Source organism: Salvia miltiorrhiza, chromosome 8, assembly GCF_028751815.1.
Source record: "Salvia miltiorrhiza cultivar Shanhuang (shh) chromosome 8, IMPLAD_Smil_shh, whole genome shotgun sequence".
Taxonomy (NCBI): Eukaryota; Viridiplantae; Streptophyta; class Magnoliopsida; order Lamiales; family Lamiaceae; genus Salvia; species Salvia miltiorrhiza.
In genome coordinates, this window is record NC_080394.1 from 16,983,713 (window position 1) to 17,005,925 (window position 22,213).

At 36.9% G+C, this 22,213-nt stretch overlaps 1 protein-coding gene and 2 long non-coding RNA genes across 3 annotated transcripts; all 3 read left to right on the forward strand.

Moving 5' to 3' along the window:
• The first annotated feature begins 4,376 nt into the window (after positions 1-4,376).
• LOC131001476 (uncharacterized) lies at positions 4,377-5,453 on the forward strand. Its single transcript, XR_009093949.1, has 2 exons — positions 4,377-4,591; positions 5,189-5,453. It is a non-coding gene; the product is annotated as an uncharacterized LOC131001476 (long non-coding RNA).
• Positions 5,454-8,833: 3,380 nt separating this feature from the next.
• LOC131001475 (uncharacterized) lies at positions 8,834-9,910 on the forward strand. Its single transcript, XR_009093948.1, has 2 exons — positions 8,834-9,048; positions 9,646-9,910. It is a non-coding gene; the product is annotated as an uncharacterized LOC131001475 (long non-coding RNA).
• A 7,157-nt stretch (positions 9,911-17,067) lies between these two features.
• LOC131001477 (protein MIZU-KUSSEI 1) lies at positions 17,068-18,012 on the forward strand. The gene has a single exon (XM_057927865.1). The coding sequence runs from the start codon at positions 17,243-17,245 to the stop codon at positions 17,855-17,857; it is 615 nt and encodes a 204-aa protein (XP_057783848.1). The 5' UTR covers positions 17,068-17,242; the 3' UTR covers positions 17,858-18,012.
• The last annotated feature ends 4,201 nt before the right edge of the window (positions 18,013-22,213 follow it).

Genomic DNA, 22,213 nt, shown 5'->3' on the forward strand with positions numbered 1-22,213 from the left:
AGTGCTACATCACCTCATCGAAAGCACAAGCATCTATCAGTAGATCCACGTAGATATCTCAATATCCACCTTACTGCTTCCCAATGCTGCTTTCCTGGATTTGCCATAATTCTGCTCACAACTCCCACTGCATGAGCGATATCTGGTCTAGTACAGACCATGGCATACATCAGACTTCCAACGGCTGAGGCGTAAGGAATTTTAGCCATGAAGTCTCTTTTCTCCTTTGTCTTTTGAGAGTGCTCTTTGCATAAGCGGAAATGGTTAGCTAACACTGAGCTAACCGGCTTAGCACTGCTCATGTTGAATCTTTGCAAGATTCGATCAACGTATTTGGCCTGAGACAACTGCAAAACACTTTTTGCTTGTCTCTGTAAATTCTCATCCCGAGAATTCGCTTTGCTTCTCCTAAATCCTCCCCTCAAACCAAGGACCACATCATGTCCTCCCTCGAACGATAATCCGTACATCTTGCACCGCCGTTACCACTCAACGGGACTCGCTGCCTGACCACAGTATCAGGAAGACTTTCGATACAAGGAACCACCGTATTCAATCGTGAGTTCACTGGGGGTACACCTCCGTATATCTTGCACCGCCGTTACCACTCAACGGAACTCGCTGCCTGACCACACTATCAGGAAGACTTTCGATACAAGGAACCCGAGGTCGAGATGACCTCCTAGGAATAGGAGTTAGAGCTGGAACTGGAGACTGTGGTGAATCAGCCTCAGAGTTGGGCTCCTCCGTCTGCAAACTTTCATCTGTTTGCTTCGATGTACTGCACTCTGCAGTATCATCTGGATCAACATATGTTGGATCCTCCGTTGTTGTGTCGGTGAACTGCACTGCATTCCTGTCCTTTTACAGCACATTTTCATTGAATATTACGTCCCTGCTTCGGATGACCTTCCTGTTTTTGTCATCTCAAAAACGGTACCCGAACTCATCTCCACCATATACAATGAAAGTACATTTTAGTGATTTGGAGTCGAGCTTACTCCTGGCAATATCACTAATGTGTACATACGCGACACAGCCAAATACTTTTAAGTGAGAAAGTTTAATTTCTTTGCCACTCAAAACTTTCTCCGGTATTCTGTACTCCAATGGTACAGATGTCCCATGGTTAACGAGATATGCCGTTGTGTTGACAGCTTCTGCCCAAAATTGTGTTGGCAATCCTGCATGTATCCTCATGCTCCTAGCTCTTTCTGTCAACGTCCGGTTCATGCGTTCTGCGACTCTATTTTGTTGTGGGGTCTCTGGCATTTCCAACTTGATGCCATTCTGGTAATAAAATTTCTTGAACGCCATATCTTCGTATTCTCCGCCATTATCGGATCTCTTTATCCGTAAGCCAGTTTCATTTTCCACCATGGCCTTCCACTTCTTGAACGCCTCAAACACCTCTGACTTTTGTCTCAAGAAGTAAACCCACACCTTTCTCGAGTGGTCATCGATGAAAGTCACAAAGGTAAGACTTTCCGCCAATGGATGAAACTCTTGCTGGACCCCAAACATCTGTGTGGACTAACTCAAGCTTTACTTGCTTCAGAGTTCTACCACTTGTGTTGAAACTCACCCTCTTCTGCTTCCCGAAGATACAACTTTCGCAAAAGTCTATATCAACTGACTGAAGCTCTGGTAGTTTCCCTTTCGAATGCATATACTTGAGTCCTTTCTGGCTCATGTGCCCAAGTCTTTGGTGCCACAAATTTGCATTCTTCTTGCTATCAGCAACTGCAATTGTCACACACGCATTCATCGCTGTGTATAGGCTGCCAGTATCCTTGCCACGTGCAAGAATCATTGCGCCCCTAGTGATTTTCCAACAATCACCTGAGAGGTGTGTATCACATCATTCTCTCGACAATTGCTTGACGGAGATCAAGTTATTCCTCAACTCTGGAATATGTCTCACGTCCTTCTCCTTCAGCCACAACATTGGCTTCGGTCTTTTTCTCGTTTCCCTTTGAAGGTACTTTACACTGCGTTCTGTAGTGCCCGACCTGACCACAGTTCCAACATTCAATAGACTTTGATTTGTTGGAATTCTTGTGGATCCTGGAGCTCTGCCTGCCATTCCTTGACTTGCTCCGTCCGCGTCCTTGACTTCTAGATTTTTCTTCAAGGGCTTATACAGGTCCTTCTGGTACAAGTAATCCTCCATTTGCATTTTCCAAAAAATTCAAAATTCACACCGTTGAATTTATCAATTTTGGAAATTTTATCGTCTGTCGACATTGCTCCCACTCGATCTGGACTCCTTGGATCGTTTCTGATTTTTCAGCTAACCACCGTGTTTAGAACACCTTTTTGTCGACAAACCGGAACCGCCGACAAATTTCACTATTCACTATTCACGAAATTTCACTATTCACTATTCACGTGAATAGTAACAGCGAAAAAACATCAAAAAATATCTGCCACCACCGTGGCTCTGATACCAGTTGTTGGGAATTATAGACGCCAATAATTCCGCCCAGGATTGTTGTTGGGAAATTAGACACAACTAATTCCACCCGGGATCAAGTGTGACTCAATATTGTGGATATCGACCGATATGAAACGAGAAGAAAAATGACACCGATATTTTTAACGTGGTTCGGCCAAACTGCCTACGTCCACGGACCCACACCAATATATTAGAGAATCTCAAAAGGAGGAGTACAACAAAAATACCACACTGTATTTTGTATCTGCCTACGCAGAGGCTATCTCTCAACTCACTTTTATCACTCGTGTATAACTTCCACACTGAAGTTTTCTCTCACAAGATTTTTTCTCTCTCTCTAGCAAAATTTTCCTTCTGCTTGGTGGTGTTGTTCTGGGGTTTTGGGGTGGTTACAAGCTGCTGCCATGCCTTCTATTTATAGGCAAAATGAGGGTGGTTGGTGGCGGTAGGTGCACGCCAAGTTGGAGAATTGGGGCTGCCTTTATTTGACAAAATAAAGCAGCTGCAACTTTTTGACAATTGTTGTTTTTTGACTAACAATACATACTCATATATGTGTTTAAGCAAACATATCAAATGTTTTACAATGATGAAAATCGAAAATGAATAAAAAGAAGAAGAAAAATAGTCTTGAAGCTTTGTCTTGCTTTGATTTCGAACCTTGATGTGGTTGATGGCTGTATGAGTCGAGATGAGGGATGCGGCGGTCCTCGCTGCTGTCGGCCGGAGGGAGCAGAGGGTAGGGTGCTGAGACGGCGATGGCAGCTTGCTTCATCTGCTGCTGTCGGCCGGAGATCTGAGGGAGAGGCGGCGAGGCAAGGGCTTTGTCGCCGCTCTGAGCCGGGTTAGGGTAGAAATGAAGGCGGCGTCCTTCATCGACTAGAGGCGGTCGGCGATGGCTGGTTGCTGTCGTCCGTCCGACACAGAGTGAGAGGAATAGAGGCAGGGGCAGGTCACGGCGGCGGTGCCGCTGCTGCCCGGCCACGGCTGGAGAGAGAGAGGTGGTCTGGGCTGGGTATTGCTGAGGGTGTCGGCGACGGTGGCTCGGCTGCTGTTGCCGGAAGGCCGAGAGAGAGATCGCGAGGGAGGTCAGCGGCGGCAGTCCACTTCTTCGACTGTCGTCGGGCGATCTGTGAACAGACGGAGAGAGAGAAGAAGGTGACGGTGAGGGTGACCGGAGACGGCGCTCTTCGCCGGAGATGGGCCTCGGCGGCCGTGAGTTCGGGAGAAAGAGAGAGATGGTGATGGCATGTTTCAGTGTGTGTGTGCTGTCGTGAGAGAGAGAGAGAGAGAGAGAGAGAGAGAGAGAGAGACAAGGGGGGGTTTCAGGATCGAGCGGCCGGCGGCCGGCGACTCTACCGCCGCCGGAGAAGGAAGAAGGGGGGAGGGGGAAAGGCTGCTGCTGCGCCGCTGAGGTGTGTGTGTTTGCGTGTGTTTGTGTGTGTGGGTGTGTTGAAGAAGGGATTTAGGGAAGTTTGGGCCTTAGAGAGCTGGGCCGAATTTTGTAAAGGAGTTGGGCTGAGATTATTTTTGATTGGGCCCGACTTAATTATTAATAGCATGGGCTGTCCCTTATACAATCAAGTGGGCCGATTTCTTTTAATAGTTTGGGCCTTTATTTTAATTGCTTGGGCTGCGAAATTTTAAAAACTAGCCCTACATTTAATTATTTTGGGTAGTCCATAATTTAATTAATTTGACTATAATTAGTTTGATTAATTATTTTAAAGATGATTTGCATAATAATATTATATTATTATTATGTGCATATTTTAAGTGATTACTTATTATATGCTAAGCATGACATGTATTTGCATATGCATTTTTTGCAAATAAAAGTACTCATGATTTAAATTGGTTTTCATTAAATCAAATTTTCAAAAGAAAGTCGAGTAAGAATATTGTTGGTGTTCTTAACTCAAGAAATTTAGTTTTCAAGTATTTATTCATTAAATTTGAAAACCCGGCGTGATGAATCAAGTATGTTTAGTACATCCATAAATACATTAAGATTAGTTTCATGAGACCTATTAAGAATAGAATTTCTTGTAGGCTTTGTGACCAGGGGAATTAGCGCTGCTTTCCCAAGACAGGTTTATATGTGATTATGATCTTCAGGCTTTGCCTAACCAGGTGGGCTTACTTTCCAAATGTATAAAGTATGATTGAGTTATTAAGCTCTAAATGTTTCAATGAAATGCAAACTATTTATTCAATAAAATGCAAACTGTTTATCCAATAAAATATTTTGTGCACTCTGCTCCGTTTAAGGCTCGCAACAATGAATCGATCGAGGTTCTCTCTTGACCTAACACGTTATTTGAGAATTGTGTACACCTATTAGCTGACCTGGTGGGTTGATCTCCATCGGGCACTAATCATGTATGAGGCGTTATAAGGGTGCTCGACGGGATGTGTTCCGGAGCATTGGGTCCCAAATGGGAACTTGGCTGGGTTACGCCCTCAGTCCAAGTAAAGCAGGAGTAATGGATCCGTCGGTGGCTAAAAGGTCCGGGATCACAGCGAGTAACGGAAAGGGAGTGTGACATGTGCGCACAAATGAAAGAAATTATTTTAACATGCTTAGAAGTTCTTTCAATTTAAAACCTTCTAAGTCATGTCAAGTATGATTGGATAAACTGTCTTTATTAAAATATGAGATGTTTCAGAAAATGCATGCCCACTAAGTACATTAGTACTAAGCCCAAAAATACTTTCAAATGTTTTCAGGTTGGCTGGCCGGTGCTGACGGGACGGAGCTGAGGCTAGCGATAAATTCCTATGTTAGACTTCCGCTGTAGCAATTACTCATATCAGTCTTTTGTTTTCCCAACTTAAGATCTTCATGTTAAATTTCAAATGATATACCTGACCGAGCTTAGACTCTTCACTACTAAATATATGTCAATGAATGTCGGTTGTCAGAAGCATGAAACAAAACTTGTGATCCAAAGGGGCATAGCCCGACTTTCTATCCTATTTCGGGTTTTTACAAGGTATTTCCCTTGTTTATTTCTATGAATTAGTTGCACCTCGATTATATTTATTCATTCAAGAATTGGGGTGTGACAGAATGGTATCAGAGCATGAGTTTTCTTTCATGATTCTGATAACCATAAGCTTTTGATGTCGAGTCTAGAATAGTATCTCGAGATTTCTAAGAATTTCAATAGCCCTCAGCTCACCGTCACACTGCCGCAACCAAGGTACGATAATAGTTTCAAAAATATACATATATGTATTTCAGATGTTATGAAAGTTTTCAAGAAAATGTGCGCCTTATGTTTATGATGTTATGTGAACTGCAAATTATTCTTCATGTTGTTATTTTGGGTCTTCGACTCATATAACTAAGCTCAATGTCGTGTTTGGGACAACCCGAGCCCTTAACGAATCAATGTATGTATGTATGTATGGTCGAGTTAGATTCCTTGAATCTTTCCGGCATAAGCAAAGTTTTTCATGAAAGGGACATTTAATGTCCATATGACTCAAAATTTCAAAGAAAGCAAATATATGTATGTATGTATGTATGAATGAATGATGAGAAAGCTTTATGTTATCATTTTAGGTTCACTGCCTATATGATTAGAATGATGGGTCCTCTTACAAACTGTTTGAGTACCACCCAAGAATGCTTGAGAATGTTAATCGTGATAGCACCGCTTGATCGATTTAAGTAAGGACTAGTAAGATAGAAATGTTTAACATAGATATGTTACAACATAGAGGCAATGCCTTAAGACTAAGGATTCACTTGAGCTATTTCAATATCAGTGAGATTAAGTTTTTCACATAAGAACTTATGTTGCTTATGATTATGATGTTAGTCGTGATAGCTTTGCTAGAACGGCATAGAATGGACTTTCATGGTATCAGTAACTGATGATGAAGTACTTGTTAGTAAGTGTTTTAAGTTAGAAGTTTGACCAGAACCTTACATGAATAAGAAGTTGACATGATTGAGGGCGAAGCTCTCATTTGACTGAGTGATTCGTTTTGTTGGGTCTGGCCAGCCCACATGACTAAGATCTCGGTGATTGTCAATTAGGATTTTGACCTTGAGTAGAGCGTCATCCCAATGTATAGCCTCTCACTATGTAGTTGCCACAATAAGATTTTTCTTCCATCACGATAAGCATAATATGATTAGAATGAGTTCGTTTGTCACTAGTTCTCGAGACTATAGACATGGTGTTCTCACAATTAGAAAGATGCGATAACAATCAAGCTATGTAGCCGCACTGATAATGAAAGTCTAGTATCCCAAACTAGAATACCAAATATGCAATTCCGAGGACGGAATTTTTATAAGGAGGGAGGAATGTAACACCCCGTTTCCTCGTAGCTATATTTAGAGTATTTTTTAACTTAAATTTAAGAAGATTCACGCCGGATTGAGAAAAAGAATTTATTTTAATTCCAACGAAAATGATTTACAAAAGCATTTGTAAATTTAGTTATTAAATTTATATGCATTGCATATTTATTTAATTTAACATTCAAGCATTTTCACGAGCTTTTAATTAGCAACCCTGAAGTAGTATTACAGTTACGACAATTTTATCCTGAGGAATTTAAATTGTCCAATCATAGCCGCCCACCCTATGCCTCATAGCCGCCCACTCTACAGCCCAATTCCAGCACCAAAAGTCAGGCTGTGTAGATCCCAACTTTTCTACCAAATCAAATGCAGATCCCAACTTTTCTACCAAATCAAATGCGCCATATTAGTTTGACATTTCCCACACCCACCTACTCCCTCATTTTTGCAAACTTAATATAGCTGGGTTGATCCGAGCTTCCATCTTCCATCCTACACAATCATCCAACATATTGCATCTCTCTCACAAGAAAATCCGAAGCTCAAGAATTTCAGCAACTAAGCATATACAGAAACTGATCCAGCAGAATCCTTATAAAGGTTTCACTTCCAAATTCTACTCTATAAATTGTAATGTTTCCTTTCGTTCATTCACAGAGAAACACATATGCATACATTCATTTATATATATATATACATACTCATATATGTGTTTAAGCAAACATATCAAATGTTTTACAATGATGAAAATCGAAAATGAATAAAAAGAAGAAGAAAAATAGTCTTGAAGCTTTGTCTTGCTTTGATTTCGAACCTTGATGTGGTTGTTGGCTGTATGAGTCGAGATTAGGGATGCGGCGGTCCTCGCTGCTGTCCGCCGGAGGGAGCAGAGGGTAGGGTGCTGAGACGGCGATGGCAGCTTGCTTCATCTGCTGCTGTCGGCCGGAGATCTGAGGGAGAGGCGGTGAGGCAAGGGCTTTGTCGCCGCTCTGAGCCGGGTTTGGGTAGAAATGAAGGCGGCGTCCTTCATCGACTAGAGGCGGTCGGCGATGGCTGGTTGCTGTCGTCCGTCCGACACAGAGTGAGAGGAAGAGAGGCAGGGGCAGGTCACGGCGGCGGTGCCGCTGCTGCCCGGCCACGGCTGGAGAGAGAGAGGTGGTCTGGGCTGGGTATTGCTGAGGGTGTCGGCGACGGTGGCTCGGCTGCTGTTGCCGGAAGGCCGAGAGAGAGATCGCGAGGGAGGTCAGCGGCGGCAGTCCACTTCTTCGGCTGTCGTCGGGCGATCTGTGAACGGACGGAGAGAGAGAAGAAGGTGACGGTGAGGGTGACCGGAGACGGCGCTTTTCGCCGGAGATGGGCCTCGGCGGCCGTGAGTTCGGGAGAAAGAGAGAGATGGTGATGGCATGTTTCAGTGTGTGTGTTCTGTCGTGAGAGAGAGAGAGAGAGAGAGAGACAAGGGGGGGTTTAAGGATCGAGCGGCCGGCGGCCGGCGGCCGGCGACTCTACCGCCGCCGGAGAAGGAAGAAGGGGGGAGGGGGAAAGGCTGCTGCTGCGCCGCTGAGGTGTGTGTGTTTGCGTGTGTTTGTGTGTGTGGGTGTGTTGAAGAAGGGATTTAGGGAAGTTTGGGCCTTAGAGAGCTGGGCCGAATTTTGTAAAGGAGTTGGGCTGAGATTATTTTTGATTGGGCCCGACTTAATTATTAATAGCATGGGCTGTCCCTTATACAATCAAGTGGGCCGATTTCTTTTAATAGTTTGGGCCTTTATTTTAATTGCTTGGGCTGCGAAATTTTAAAAACTAGGCCTACATTTAATTATTTTGGGTAGTCCATAATTTAATTAATTTGACTATAATTAGTTTGATTAATTATTTTAAAGATGATTTGCATAATAATATTATATTATTATTATGTGCATATTTTAAGTGATTACTTATTACATGTATTTGCATATGCATTTTTTGCAAATAAAAGTACTCATGATTTAAATTGGTTTTCATTAAATCAAATTTTCAAAAGAAAGTCGAGTAAGAATATTGTTGGTGTTCTTAACTCAAGAAATTTAGTTTTCAAGTATTTATTCATTAAATTTGAAAACCCGGCGTGATGAATCAAGTATGTTTAGTACATCCATAAATACATTAAGATTAGTTTCATGAGACCTATTAAGAATAGAATTTCTTGTAGGCTTTGTGACCAGGGGAATTAGCGCTGCTTTCCCAAGACAGGTTTATATGTGATTATGATCTTCAGGCTTTGCCTAACCAGGTGGGCTTACTTTCCAAATGTATAAAGTATGATTGAGTTATTAAGCTCTAAATGTTTCAATGAAATGCAAACTATTTATTCAATAAAATGCAAACTGTTTATCCAATAAAATATTTTGTGCACTCTGCTCCGTTTAAGGCTCGCAACAATGAATCGATCGAGGTTCTCTCTTGACCTAACACGTTATTTGAGAATTGTGTACACCTATTAGCTGACCTGGTGGGTTGATCTCCATCGGGCACTAATCATGTATGAGGCGTTATAAGGGTGCTCGACGGGATGTGTTCCGGAGCATTGGGTCCCAAATGGGAACTTGGCTGGGTTACGCCCTCAGTCCAAGTAAAGCAGGAGTAATGGATCCGTCGGTGGCTAAAAGGTCCGGGATCACAGCGAGTAACGGAAAGGGAGTGTGACATGTGCGCACAAATGAAAGAAATTATTTTAACATGCTTAGAAGTTCTTTCAATTTAAAACCTTCTAAGTCATGTCAAGTATGATTGGATAAACTGTCTTTATTAAAATATGAGATGTTTCAGAAAATGCATGCCCACTAAGTACATTAGTACTTAGCCCAAAAATACTTTCAAATGTTTTCAGGTTGGCTGGCCGGTGCTGACGGGACGGAGCTGAGGCTAGCGATAAATTCCTATGTTAGACTTCCGCTGTAGCAATTACTCATATCAGTCTTTTGTTTTCCCAACTTAAGATCTTCATGTTAAATTTCAAATGATATACCTGACCGAGCTTAGACTCTTCACTACTAAATATATGTCAATGAATGTCGGTTGTCAGAAGCATGAAACAAAACTTGTGATCCAAAGGGGCATAGCCCGACTTTCTATCCTATTTCGGGTTTTTACAAGGTATTTCCCTTGTTTATTTCTATGAATTAGTTGCACCTCGATTATATTTATTCATTCAAGAATTGGGGTGTGACAAAAAACACTTCTTAAAATATAAATATAAACGTTTTTTAATGTACGAATTTTATCCAACATGGTTACGAATTCATCCAACATGATTACGAATTGTGAAAAATAAATTTTTGCTACCTTTGAGATTCGAACTCAGGACCACGAATTCATCCAAAAGGGTTACGAATCAACCGTAGATCTTGATGATCTAAGGGCTGTAAATTGTTTATATTTTATATTTTAAGAAGTGTTTTTATTTTTGCCCTCCCCTATATATATATATATATATATATATATATATAGAGAGAGAGAGAGAGAGTGGTTTTAGAGAGAACTACATTATTTGTGAGAACGTGAGAACCATCAAATCTAATGCATTCACTGTAAAAATTAATGAATTCACTGTTAAAATTAATGCACTCAAAAAAATAAAAATAAATTGCTCCCTTCAGGATTCGAACCCAGGATTTGCAGTCATCCAACAAGATGATGCATCCACCGTAGATCTTGATGATCGAATGGCTGAAAATGGTTCTCCGTTCTTCTTTTATTTAGTGGTTCTTTCTTGAACCTCTCCTTATATATATGGGTGGGTTAAAATAAAAACACCTTTTAGAATGTAAAATAGGAACTATTTTCAGACCCTTAGATCGCCAAGATCTATGGTCGATTCATCACCTTGTTAGATGAATTCATGGTTCTGAGTTTTAATTTCATAGGTAGCAAAAAATTTATTTTTCTCAATTCATACATTTACACAGTGAATTAATACGTGTTCTACACAGAATTCATATATTTTAGATAGTTCGTATTTTATAGGTTAAGAAATGTATATAACGTAGCCTCCCATATATATATATATATATATATATAGGCAATGGTTCCAATGAGATCCCTTATATATGGTTAGATCTTATATTGATTTTTAGGTGTGGATTTAATGTGTCATATCACAGATATTTATCTGGAGGGGAAAATTTTTTACTTGGGTTACGAAAATTTTACTAATTTTTTTAATATTCGACACTATATACTGCCTTATTCATCATTATATACTGACTGATTCATTATTCTCACATCTCACGAAAAATAGCTATATATCTATATATATATGTGTGTGTGTGTGTGTGTGTGTATATGGAGAGGTTCAAATAAGAACAAAAAATCACTTTCACTGTTCCAGCCCTTTGATTATCAAGATTTATAGTGAATGTATCATTTTGTTGGATGAGTGCATCATTTGACTTCGAATCCTTGATAACACTGACTTAATTTTCTATCATTTTACATGTTCTTATGATGTCAATTTGATAGAGACTTAAGTGTTTGATGACTATTTTGTGCTTAAACTGTTTTATCTTGTGAAATATGATACTTGCTTATACCTTGATGAAATCTACAGAAATATCTCAATACGAGCTCGTGGCGCAAACGGATCACATATCAGAGTTAGGATGAGGGAGATGAGGGAGATATGACCGAAAGAAAAACATTACGCATTTAGACAGAGGGCCTCCGCAGTCCTACGAATGGCCACGGCCCATGTCTGCAGGTGAAAGGCGAAAAACCTCTAGGGCTTGTTTGCTATGTGGTATGAAATAATGCGTGATATCTTTGACTGGAATGTCTATTAATTTTTTTTAAGGAGGAGTGTCTATTAATATTAATATCATGTTTGGTAATATATATATATATATATATATATATATATATATATATATATATATAAGAAAGGTGTTACACTATCACACCTCTCATGCGTGAAACAAAAGCCAAAAGATATGGATAGTTGATAACGGGCCATTAATTTATAAAGGGTTATGATTTTTTAAGCAAACAACATATTAGGGTGCTATAGATATCTATCCCATACTTAATCATGCATAGCAAACGAGCTCCTAAAATGTTGGCCCAGACGCGTTTTTATTTGTATTTTCGAGTTATTTATTGTATCTATCCCATGTGCCTATATATAGGTAATTTTATTGGCCTATTATACACCGCTTTTTTCCCTCTTATTTTCTGTAAAATTGAAGATTGTAGCTGTTCATCCTGAATTCTTTATGGATTTTATCGATTTTTTTTTTCAAATGCTTTTTTTAAGGTATGTTATTGTTTTCTTTTATGATGTATGGCTAGTTTCGTTATCTGATTTTAGGGTTTGTATGTTGTTGATTGAATATGTGTATTTTATTTAGTGATATCAATTTGTCCTCCAGTTCCTGATTCATGATTTCTGATGCTTGATTTCTTATAAATTATCTGGCCAATAGTTTGCAAGTCTAGCTGTTCAGTCTGAGATTTGAAGGTGATAATTGTTCAGCCGATTCAAGAATGCATGTTATAGTTTATCTTGAGACTTGAATGTGATAGGTGGACTATATGAAGCTATTATTTGTGAGCTATTTGGAGTTAATTTATTCTTTTGAGACTTGAATGTGGTAGAGAATTTATTAATCTACTTTCATAGTTGTTCGTTAGAGAAATTATGATAGTGATCTTTCATCAGGGCTGGATTAAAAATTGGTAATTGAGTCAATAGATTAGATGCATGTGTTTAATTAACGATAGTACATTCCCTAGGGTCAGTATCTTTATTATTTGATTTATTTTCGTGAGTTTATTTGTTCAGTTTGAGTCTAGTTTATATTCCCACTGAATTTCTGTTTGCCTGGATATTGCGGTGGTATTTATTAGGATTATTTGGAGTATCTTCGATTATCAGTCCATGTGAATACGATACTTGATTTCTATTTATAATATGATTATATTGTATTAGTTGCGGTATTTTTGTTACTATAAAGTAGTGATCAATCCTAAAAAGAGCAAAAATATTATTTTTTCAAGTCCATTAATTTTAAACAGCGGATGCATTAATTTTTACAACGAATGAATTAATTATATCGGTTGTCACATTCTCACAAAAAATGTAGTTCTCACTAGAACCACATCTTATGTATATAGTAATATAGGGATGAGCTAAAATAACAACACATTTTAGAATATAAAATAAAAACTATTTTCAGCCCTTGGATCATTAAGATCTACGGTTGATTGATCCACCTTATTGGGTGAATTCATGGTTCCGAGTTCGAATCTCATAGGTAGCAAAATAAATTATTTTTCGCAATTCATTCATTTACATAGCAAATTCAAACGTGTTCTACATAAAATTCATATATTTTAGCTAGTTCGTATTTTATATGTTAAGAAGTATTTTATATAGGGATATATTACAATGAGATTGCTATTTTTCGTGAAATCATGAGACTAATGAATAAGGCTATATATTGTATTAAACAAAGCAGTATATAGTGTTGAATAACGATATTCTAAAAAATAGTTCAATTTTCGCTCCCTTCAAGATTCAAACCCAGGTAAAAATTTCCCCCCTCCATATAAATATCAATCATAAGATACATTAAATCAACACTTACAAATCAATCTAAAATCTCACCATATATAGAGGATCTAGAGAGAGAGAGAACTGATGCAGTGAGAATGACCAAATGTGATGAGAATGAATTTGGAACGTCAGATATTCAAATTTATACCAAATAGTTTATTAATTTTTTTATTAATAAATTATTAACATATGATGATTTTCGTCAAAATTCCATGGATTACCCACTATTGTTCTATATTTTTCTTTATATACTCTCTATAATTGGAAATAAATATTTAAGTGCTAGTGATTGATACTTGATTGATTAGTTCTGTCATTGGTGAAAGATCTTCCCTCCAAACTCCAAAGTCCAAACCGTTGGTGAGGGAGCCTCCAAATATATAATACTAAGAAATATAAGCCATTAATTTCCGGCCCAATGATACTGGATTCAACTAAGGATCCAATTTATCCTTTTACTTTCCTCTGTATTCTTTAGAGGCCCACGTATCATATTTTTCCGCTTAAGAAAATTTATATAGAAATATGTTGTTAATTTAAGGCTATATTTAGAGTAGACAGAAGTTGCAAATGACCACATTCCATCTCCATTTCTTGTGGCATAGTTGAGTCAAATCTATATATTAAAAAAAAAAAAAATTAATTTCAAATTGATTTTAAAATCGAATAACAATCTTGTAGTTATAATAAATTAAAAATTTATTTGTAAATTATATTCTCTTTTTCTTTATCTTCTTATTGTTTCATTTTATTTTCATTTAAAATTGTGAAATTCAACTAATTATAAAATATTTAATATGCATATCAAATTAAAAATTACAATAAAAGTTTTAATTTAATATATTTTATATAAATATTTGATTTAAAATGTAAAAGTTATATTTATTTGTATAAATCTATTTTTAGTTAATTTTAGTTTTATTTTTATTTTCCTTTTTAACTTTTTTTTGGCCTTTCACAATATAAATTTTTATTATTGCGAATTCTTCTTTATTTTTATTTTTTAAATATTCACCTCAAATATATTCAGTTAAAATTATTATTTTCTTTATTATATTTATAAATTTAGTAAATGAGTTGATATCAATTTTATATAAATATAAAGGTATAAAAATATTTTTCGTGTATTTTACGGGATGCAATCCAGACTCCCTAGCATCCCGAGGAACTTGTGCTTTGCCTCATGCAGTGCAAGAAGCCTTTGACAGTTGGCAAACATCAGCCTCCTCAAGTATTCTGAGCCGAAGAGTTGGACGATGACTCGACAAAATTTGGTAAAGCACTCCAACGATGTAGACTTTGCAACCCGCAAGTACTCATCATATTGGTCAACCGCACTTCCATTTTCGAGTTGTCGAATAGTAACTATGCATTTCTGTAAGGGTGAGAAGCTTGTCTGCCACGTACGCCCTCTCGTTGTTGGAAGTAAGGATTATTCTGCACGACATTGATTATGTGCAAAAATAAGAGGCGGTGCATATGGAAACGGAGTCGAACAAGGAATCGAGGTAGACAGGATTTCGAGCAAATCCTTGTAAAGTCGTTGAGCACCGACTTCACGATCCCGACGAATGTAAGCTTTCTTCGTCTATCGCTTTCGCCGCCGAGGGCTTTTCGACGGACCAACTGCGCTTGAGATTTCTAAAAATTCATAAACAAGTTGCATGAATTGGATAGCACCTCCATCATCAAAGCTTGAGTCGAAGAAAGAATGGGAAGATGATGACATTTTGTAGGAAGAGTGGTATTTATATAAGAAAAGAAGAATAAAAAAGAAAAAAGTCGGCTCTTCTAGAAAGACTTATTTATTTATTTTTTTCGAAAAAGCCGTTGTCGCCATTTAAAATTAGATATTTTATTTATATATATTTTTACAGCGCGTGCACTACACGCGCCTTATTTAATATTGCTAAAGTCGAGTGCTAAGCTCCGCGCCCTCTTCAAACCGTTCCGATGTGCCAGCCCTTGAACGGCTATAGCCACACGGCTGGATTCGGCGCTAGAGTCGCCCACTGGAGGTGCTTCAAGAGTTTCATAAACTGCACCTGACTTAATTCTTAAAAACGACAAAATCATCATGTTTAAAATATCACACTAAAGAAATTGTTTGATTGCATCGTCGTTTAGTACAAAAGTAGACACACCAAAAAAGAAAAAGGCGGAGAGCAGGAAATGCGAATCCAGGCCATACAACACATTTACTCTCTTGTTATTTTTTCTCTGTCCAAAACTCAATCTTTGCCTCAAATTTAGTACAGAAAAAACGCACATATATATACAGGAAAAGAAAAAGGGAAAAGAAACGAAAAATACTCACGTCATTTCAGTTGGAATTATATGCTTTATCGTTTTTTCAAATTTACACCCTATGATTTGAGGTGTATTAGTGCACTGAAATGAAGTTAAATTATTATATATATAATCCAGTGATCTTGTTGTCACAGGAGAAAAAAATTAGAAAAATCAATGAGTTATTGACTAATGATGTCAAAGTCAGGTTTTCCTACTTAGCTTCTAACTATTGCTATTTCCGATTCGTGTTAATAATAGCATCCTTTCGTTCTCAAAATAAAAAATAAAAATGACTAATGAATGAGTAATTGGGTGTTTAAATATAGCAAAATTATAATTTACTCATAATTCATCGGAAAATAAGAAATTAACAGATCATCACATTATTATCATTTTGCCCGCGGGGCAAAAGAAGATGGGATTAATATATATATATAGGGTTGGGCTAGGGTGAAAACACATCTTTTTGTAAAAACTAAAAACGGCTAAAATGTATGAATTCTATGTAGAACACGTATGAATTAGCTGTGTAACTGTATGAATTGCGAAATTCATACGTGTTCTACATAGAATTCAGTCGAACTCAGGACCTTTCGCAATTCATACAGTTACACAGCTAATTCATACGTGTTCTACATAGAATTCAGCCGTTTTTAGTTTTTACAAAAAGATGTGTTTTTATTATAGCCCCACTCTATATATATATATATATATATATATATATATATATATATATTATTAATTGAATAGTTGTAATTTGGAGTTGTTTAGGGACATGATGACGAAGCAAAGTATTATCCATAATAGACAAAACTATGGAGGTTTAGTTGGTTGTTTTGAGAGGAATTCTCTTCTCCATCCCAATAATATTTGTCTCTTTTTATAACGTTTGACTAATTAATTACTCGCCACGTGTAATTAAACTATATATATTAAGTTCTGCTACTTTTAATATATATAATTCAGATTGACGTCCTATTTCGTAGTATTCGTACATATTAATTAACACAAGTAGACATATTTAATTTCGTGGATACAAGTTAGAAAATAAATGCTTGATCTTTTCATTTCATTTTCTTCGTCCTCTCTCCTTATCTAATGACATTTCAATGCAAAACTTTTCACATATATAAGAGAAAATGCATTACATTTTATACTATATATAATATCATTCTAATAATTAATTAGAAGTCAAATTAACTAATTAATGGCCATTATACACAACGATTTATTCTATTATGGGTCGTAGAGGAGGATAAACTTACTCGAAATTACAGTTTGGGAATTATTCAGTATTAAAAAAGAAACAAGTATTGACATTATGCTCCCACCATTATTGTTTTATCTATCTTTTTGCCCTTTTTCCAGCCCAAAAGGCTATACAATTATTAGTCGCATCAATTTTTTCCCACTTTATACTTCCTTGTCCGCATGCTTAAGTGCATAAACACGCGGTATTTTAATCTCCCACCAATTTAATTATATATCTCTGATTTCAAAAATAATTCTATCAATATAAATAACACCATGTAGTGTACACTAACCCTACCATATTCACATTCTCTCTCAGCACAACCCTACCATGATCATGTCCTACCCGGTTGGCGGCCGCACCGCCGTGGACTGCGAGAAACAAGTCCGGTCGTGGCGGCTCCTCCGCTCCGTGGCGGAGCTGCTCCTCCCCACGTGCAACTGCATGATAACACAAGAAAACGAGTTCCGCCACAAGCGATCCTCCTCGTCGACGGTCTCCGGCACGATCTACGGGCAGCGGCGCGGCAAAGTGAGCCTCTGCATCCAAACAAACCCTGATTCAACATCTCCGATCCTCCTTCTGGAGCTGGCCATCCCCACAAACGTTCTAGCCAAGGAAATGAAAGGCGGGTCGATCCGGTTCGCCTTCGAGTGCAAAACGGATCCGGGTTCGGGTCCCCTGTTGTCCATGCCTGCATGGACAATGTACTGCAACGGAAGGAAACTAGGGTTTGCGGTGAAGAGGAAGCCTTCCAGGGCTGACGTGGAGCTTCTGCAGAAGATGCAAAACGTCGTCGTTGGCGCCGGCGTGGACGACGACGTCATGTATCTGCGAGGCATGTTTCACAGATTTCATGCCTCTGCCAATTCCGACTCGTTTCACTTGATTGATCCTGATGCAGCCCAGGAGCTAAGTTTTTATTTTCTTCGATCATATTGTTGATTCATTGTAATATTTTGTTTTTGGGGCACCCACTTTTTGAGCCGTGCATGATTGCATGGCTTTGGCTTATGCTCTTGTCTTGTGGGTTGGATGATGTCTCTTTTTTCTTTTCTTTTTTTCGTTTTATACATCATGTGGTTCGACTTTAATTTTCATTAGTTCGTGTGAGCTACGGATAAGACAGAATAATATTTTAAAAAATGAAACGGATATAGCTTATCCAATTTGTCACGATGTGTGGAGGCGGTGGCAAGCTAAGTTTTTCACTATGCATACATTTACTATTAGGGTGAAGGACTATTTACAATAAGAGAACGAATCTAACTAATTTTGAGTTCTAATTAATTAAATACTAAGATATATACAAAGATGGTTCTGTAATGAATGGAACTCTGCGTAATGCTCATCGAAAACTTTAAAAATGCTTTCTTTTTCAACAAATTGTTTTAATTCGATGCCAGTTCAACCAATAAACTATAACCAACGTTTCAAAATTTTTCTAAACTATCCACATCTGTTTCGTAAGTACGCTACGAATACCTCAAAAAAATCAAATGAAAGATAAATGGAGTAATATATAGACACGGCCTATAATATCCAAAATTTAATTGCTGAAAATAACACATTTTTTACCCTTAAAATTTGCTAAGTTCACTTATTTTTTGAAAATTTTGTCACTGCAAACATGCACCATTTTTAAATTTTCTATAATTACAGCAGTCACAAGTCCCAATTTTTCAGTAATACAAGCTGTACGTTCATTAGTAAAATGATGATGATTGAGGGTACAAAAACTAGGTTGAAAATATTTAAGTAAAGTATGGTGTAATAGTATGAACGTTTAAACTTGACACCTTCAAACAGAATAGCAAATTAATTAGGGTAAGCGCGTGTTCATGTGTTGATCTAGCGGTAGGAAGTTAATGTCCAAGAGCTGCGGTCATAGGTTCGAGTCATTCGTCGCGCGGTCTTTAAATTTATTTATATAATTTATTAAAAAAAAATTAGGTAAACGGTAGCACAATTTATCCTTAAGAGGAGGTTTCTGATGCGAACGTCCGCATAATATGAACTACACATAGATTTTAGAGGCAAAATGAGATATACCCTTTTTAAAAGATGAAACATAAAATATACCCACTTTTTTTAAAACAATAAAATCTACCCACTTAGGACATTTTTACCCCTATGTGTAATTCGCGCATTGCTCGCATTGCTCGACACTGAAGCGTCGAGCATTGAACTGTCGAGCATCGAGCATGTCGAGCAATAGTTCAAATTGAACTATTGCTCGACACCTCGAGCATCGAGCATCGAGCGTCGAGCAATTAAGAACTGTCGAGCATGTCGAGCAATAGTTAAATGTCGAGCAAGACGAGCAATAGTTCAAATTGAACTATTGCTCGACATTCAGTGTCGAGCACTGAGTGTCGAGCAATGTGAACCGTCGAGCACTGAACATTTTTGGCACAAATTCAAAAATCAAACTTCAGATCTTAGCACAATTTCAAAAATCAAACTTCAGATCTTGGCACAATTTCAAAAATCAAACTTCAGATCGGAAATCGTGCGACTTCAGATCGGAAATCATGCAGGTGGGGGAATCGGTAGAGAGAAGAAGAAGAAGAAGAAGAAGAAGAAGAAGAAGAAGAAGAAGAAGAAGAAGAAGGATGCGCCTGCGATTTGGGGAAGAGTCGCTGCGAGGCAGAGGCGGAGGAGAGGCGGGAGGCTGCGGCGGAGGCATGCGTGGAGGCGCCGGAGGCGCGCCGAAAGCGCGCTGGAGAGAAAAACGATGGCGCCCGACGGAGGCAGATCCGGGCGGCCACGGCGACGGCGCCAGGGCGGCGGATGCGGAGGCGCGCAGGAGGGCGGCGGAGGCGCGCTGAGAGAGAGAGAGATGGGGAGAGGCTGCAATTTTTTAGGGGGGAAGAGGCTGCGATTTTTTATTTTTTTTGGGGAGGGAATTTGTTTGGTATTTACTTTTTGTTTTAAGGGTATCTTAGTCCTTTCAACCTCAAAATGGGTACATTTTATATGTTTAATTTTGGGTGGGTACATTTTATGTTTCCTTTTTCAAATAGGGTAAAAAACACCATTAACCCTAGATTTTAATAGGATATTTTATAAGTGTCCTATTACATACTTTAACGAGACACTTCGTAAGCGCCCTGTTAGAGTCTGTGTATGATTTGTACCATTGAGATGTCGGCATCAGAGATTTTGTGTATCCTTAAATGTTCCGATTCATTTCATTGTATTAATTCTAATGTTACTAAATTAGTAGTTATTAATTATTACTCCGTCCGTCCTATTTGTATTGACCCCTTACTTTTGGGGAGTGCTTTACTTTTGTCCACTTAGAAACCTTTATTTTTGCTATTTTAAGAAAGAGTCCAATACAATTGAGACAACCCAAAATGACAAGGGGGTCAATACAAATGGGACGGAGGGAGTATGTCTCTAGTACAAGCTTAACCGAACTGTTCTTTTATTTTACTGCAGAAATTGAACACGTAGAACTAGCTATCGTATTTCTTTTTTTTTTTTTTTTAATACATGCAATCTACGGGATGTAAATGAACATATATAACTATAAGTTTAAAAGATATTCCCTCCATCCCCGTTGACTTAACTTTTTTTTGGTACGATTATTTAAAAAAGTTAAATTGTAATGTACATATACGTGAATGTGAATTTAAATAGGAGTAGAGTATAATGTGATTTTTCAAGAAAGAAAACCTGTCAAAAAAGATGAAAATGGTTATTAATTAGTGAAAATTGTATTCTCTTTCCCCTCTCCTCCCCCCCCCCCTCTCTCTCTCGATATGTACATCTACAGGGAATGGATCATGTAGATCCCATCCTTATAATATATAAATCCTAACTAAGAACCACATTATTTATGTATGTGGCACGCTAGGACAGTAACACGTGACAGATGCATGCCTTTCAAGAGTCTCCAAGACAAAATACACACAAGAGTAAATAAGAATAAAATTTTTGAAAATTAAAATATATATATATATATATATATATATATATATGCATGACACTGTATAGAAATATGCATGAGAAAGTATCAGTATGTGGCTCATCTGGAAAAGTATGATCCGTCGTGACTCATCTGGAAAAGTATGATCCGTCAAGTAACCAGCGCGAGAGTTACCTGACGGTGTCGCATAGTACTATGCATATAGTTCAACATGAATATGCATAAAGAAAAATACAAATATGAATAGCATTATTCGACAGCGAAAGGCACCAAAGAGTTTGCATACTGATACTTTCACATGCATATTTTTATCCAACGTTATGCGTTATGCATATTTGGATTTATGTTTATGCATATTGGAGTTCAATTATATGCATAATTTTGACGACGACCGCGAAAAAAATAAATTTTCAGGAAAAAAAATATTTAAAAAAATTATAATTTTTGAAATGACTATTTTACACTACAAGAAAACACGCGTTTAACGACCGAAATTAACGACCGAAATTTTCGGTCGTTAATTTTGCGGCCTTAACGACCGATTTACGACCGTTTAACGATCGATTTTATTTTTTATTTATTTTTATTTTTTAACGACCGAAAATTCGGTCGTTAATTATTTTTTTAATATTTTAATATTTAATTTTTCTTAACGACCGAATTTTCGGTCGTAAAAATTATTTTTTTATATTTTAATTATTTTTTTAATTTTAACGACCGAAAATTCGGTCGTTAATATATATATTTTTTATTTTTTTTTTATTAAAATTTTATTTTTTTTGAAAAAAAAATATTTTTTTTTTTTAAAAAATTAATTTTTTTTAACGACCGAATTATTCGGTCGTTAATATTATTTTTTAATTTTTTTTAATTTTTTTAATATTTTTTAAATAAAAAAATATTTTTTTTTTATTTTTTTAAAGACCGAATTTTTCGGTCGTTAAAATTATTTTTATTTATTTTTTATTTTTTTATTTATTTTTTCTTTATTTTTTATTTATTTTTATTTATTTATTTTATTTATTAACGACCGAATAATCGGTCGTTAATTTTATTTTTTCAATTTTAAAAATTTTAAATTTCGTTTTTATTTTTATTTATTTTTATTTTTTGATTATATATAAATATATATATAAATATTTAATTATTTTTATTAATTTTCTATTTAATTATTATTTTCAAATTATAGAGAATATTTTGAAAATGATTGTTATTTTCATAATATTATTCTATAAAAATAGATAATATTGATTATTAATAAAAATGTGATATTATTTGCAAATAATAATAAATTATTAGATTTATTATAATAAATTATTAGACTTATTATAATAAATTATTAGTCTTATTAGATTTTCTAAATT

Bases quoted from the DNA above. Each gene is read 5' to 3' on its own strand.
- LOC131001477 (XM_057927865.1), top strand. From the start codon at position 17,243: ATGATCATGTCCTACCCGGTTGGCGGCCGCACCGCCGTGGACTGCGAG.